The sequence below is a fragment of the Verticillium alfalfae genome, genomic scaffold (genome assembly GCF_000150825.1).
Source record: "Verticillium alfalfae VaMs.102 supercont1.3 genomic scaffold, whole genome shotgun sequence".
NCBI classification, from domain to species: domain Eukaryota; kingdom Fungi; phylum Ascomycota; class Sordariomycetes; order Glomerellales; family Plectosphaerellaceae; genus Verticillium; species Verticillium alfalfae.
Genome location: NW_003315036.1, coordinates 458,612 through 461,243, shown reverse-complemented (window position 1 = coordinate 461,243; position 2,632 = coordinate 458,612). Strand labels below are relative to the sequence as shown.

General features: G+C 57.1%; 1 protein-coding gene across 1 annotated transcript in view; it reads left to right on the top strand.

The window, feature by feature from the left end:
- Positions 1-1,221, top strand: part of VDBG_02649 (predicted protein) — a gene marked incomplete at both ends in the record, with an annotated part of 2,131 nt that extends 910 nt beyond the window's left edge. The window contains 2 exons of the mRNA XM_003006464.1: positions 187-601; positions 726-1,221. Of these exons, the coding sequence (XP_003006510.1) occupies positions 187-601; positions 726-1,221 (911 nt within the window). The remainder of the gene's footprint in view (positions 1-186; positions 602-725) is intronic.
- Between the last annotated feature and the right edge of the window lie 1,411 nt (positions 1,222-2,632).

The window sequence follows — 2,632 nt, the reverse complement described above, 5'->3', positions numbered from 1 at the left end:
CCCCCTGGGGGCGGCCGATGGACCCCTTACCGTCCCCAAGTTTCCAGTACCCCGAGCCAGGGCCATGTTGGAAGGCCCAACCTGTGCTTCGATCGCGGCGATCTCTACGAATACATGACGGCTCCGACAAGAACCGCCGGCGCGGCCCCTGACTGTCTGGATTCAGGAACTGTTCCCGCCCGGCAGCACACGCCCGGTGCCCGGATCGCGGCACGCGCCAGTGTCGTTTCAACGACTGCCCGGCGCCGTCGCGCTCTATCCTCAAGGGGTGGTGGCGCGTCGCGTTCGACGAGCACCCGGAGGCGACGGGCAGCGAGCTCGATCCGTTCCACTGCGCGGGGTTCATGCATCTCTTCTGCTTCGAAAAATGCTTTGACCTCGTGGAGATGATGAACGCCTTCGATGTACGCCCGGACACGCGCCAGTTTGAGCGGGAGCAGAAGAACTTCATGGCGCTGACGCGCGACCACGTCGAGATACTCGCCGACCTCGGCCGCTGGCGTGTGGAGCAGGAACACAAGTGGCAGAAGTGGCAAGATAAGCTGGCCGCCAGCGGAGAGAGCGGGCTGTCGAGGCCGGTGCATCCCCAGGACCACCTGTGGTACGTCCTGACTATGGCACACGTGGGCAGGGAGTCTGCAGCGCGGCAATCCGTACGCGACCAACGCGGGGGGTCATCGATAGACAAGCACAGGGGTGACCTCGACATATACATGAGTATGAAGCACGCAGAGAAGAAGACCAAGGCCACCGCAGTGCGGGGAGGCTAAGGCGGCACTTGCGGAAAAGATGATGCGGGAGCGTACACACACATCATCCAAGCGCAAGCGCGCTGTCGATGACGATGGTGATGACGACGAGGACGCCAGCAATGCGGACGATGCCGACGCTGATAGTGATGAAAGCTACGACAGAAAGCCTACCGGTACCCAAAATGTCAAGGCGGCACTTGCGAAAAAGATGCTTCGTGAGCGCACGCGCACATCATCCAAGCGCAAGCGCGACGACGATGACGATGAAGGAGGCATCGATGCTGACGACGCTGACGCCGATGTCAACCCAGACTACGACGGAAAGGTCACCAGCATCCAGAAGGCCAAGCCTCGTGCGGTCAAGCGTCCGGTCAAAGCGCATCCGAATATCGGATGCACAGTACGGTGCTGCCAGCCCCAGTCAGGCATCGCCAGGCACCCGTCGAAGCCCGCGGGTGCGATCAGGTAGCTACACCCAGTTCTACTGACGAGGGCGGCCTGAGTAGACGGCTTCCCATTGTCTGGCCTGTACCTAGCTGCGACGCTAGGGGGCATCCAAGTGGATGATCCTGGGTTCTCTCTTTTGTTGATAGCTGGTTCCCTTTATCCCTTGGGAACAAGAGGAATATGCTGCTTCTTTTTGCATTTCTAAAGAAGGTGGTGGGTGTTGAACCGGCGTTTTATTGGCTGTGAGCAAGTTTCTCCCACGCATTGCATTGGACTGGATCAAGGTTACACGGAACGGCATTTGACAGAGATACATGCATGCATAGCACAGCACAGCGTTGCTCTTTCCTATGTCGCTACATCGAAATCAAAATAAAAGAAGGCGGTCGATAAGACAGAACGGGAAGGCGTTAAAAGGAGGCTCGCCAGCTGGCTGGCTAGAGCATACAAGTCAGTCGACAATAAAAGTTTCTTTTGTCTGTGACTTGTCTGTGACGACAAGGGGCGAGCAGTGACCAAGGGGGAAACAGTGACCTAGTGAGGACCTACTTGAAAGGCAGAAATTGTAAATGTGACGTGAGTGGAGTTGAACAAAAAGGTGAAAGGACTCGTGGCGTGCCTCGATATAGAGGGCTGGCATATTAGTAGCATTGTAAGCGTGAGAGTGGGGAGAAGGAACTCGAGGACGCAGCTTTTTGAGGACTCTCTGCATGTGTCGTGACACAGGGACAGATCTCGGACATGGCGAGCGAATCAGGCGGTCCAACGTGGGCCTTGCGGTTCGAAGCTGGGTCGCGATTGTCATCGCAACACGACGGCTGGGCAACAGGTGCAGCTTGTCGTAGCTCTCGCAAGCGTTGCTATCCATCGGCTATCCATCGGGGTGCAGGCAGAGGCGGAGCTCCGTCACGGGGTCCCTTGTCTTTGGTGTTGTCGAGCCCAGGCACGTGCAGCGGCGATGCCGAAGCACGTCGAGAAGGCTGCAGTTTGCGCTAGACGAGAGGGGACAAGTGGCAGCGGTCTCTCCAGGGTCTTTGGGGGGAAATAAGGCCAGAGCTGTCCGAATGAGGGAGTGGGTATCGAGGGGAGATGGGTGTGTTGTGATGGGACTTTCGAATGGCAGCCTGGAGAGAGGTTGTAATGGGTGGTGGGATATCCATATAAAGACAAAGACGCGCCACCATTTTTTTTTGTAGATTTTTTGGACTTGATGCACTCCCTCTGGACGCTCATTTGAAACGAGAAACACAAGAAACGAGAAAACGCCCGGCTTTGCCCAGCCCGAAACTACTGATTGGAAGGAAAGATAGTCAGTGGCCTGGTCGTTTCGTCTCGCATCTTCCGCCTCACGTCACATTCGGATCGGAAAGGTTGTCTGGCTGGTAGGTGGAGCAGAGCGTTGAGCAGCCGTCGGGAGTCTCGTTAGCTTGTCC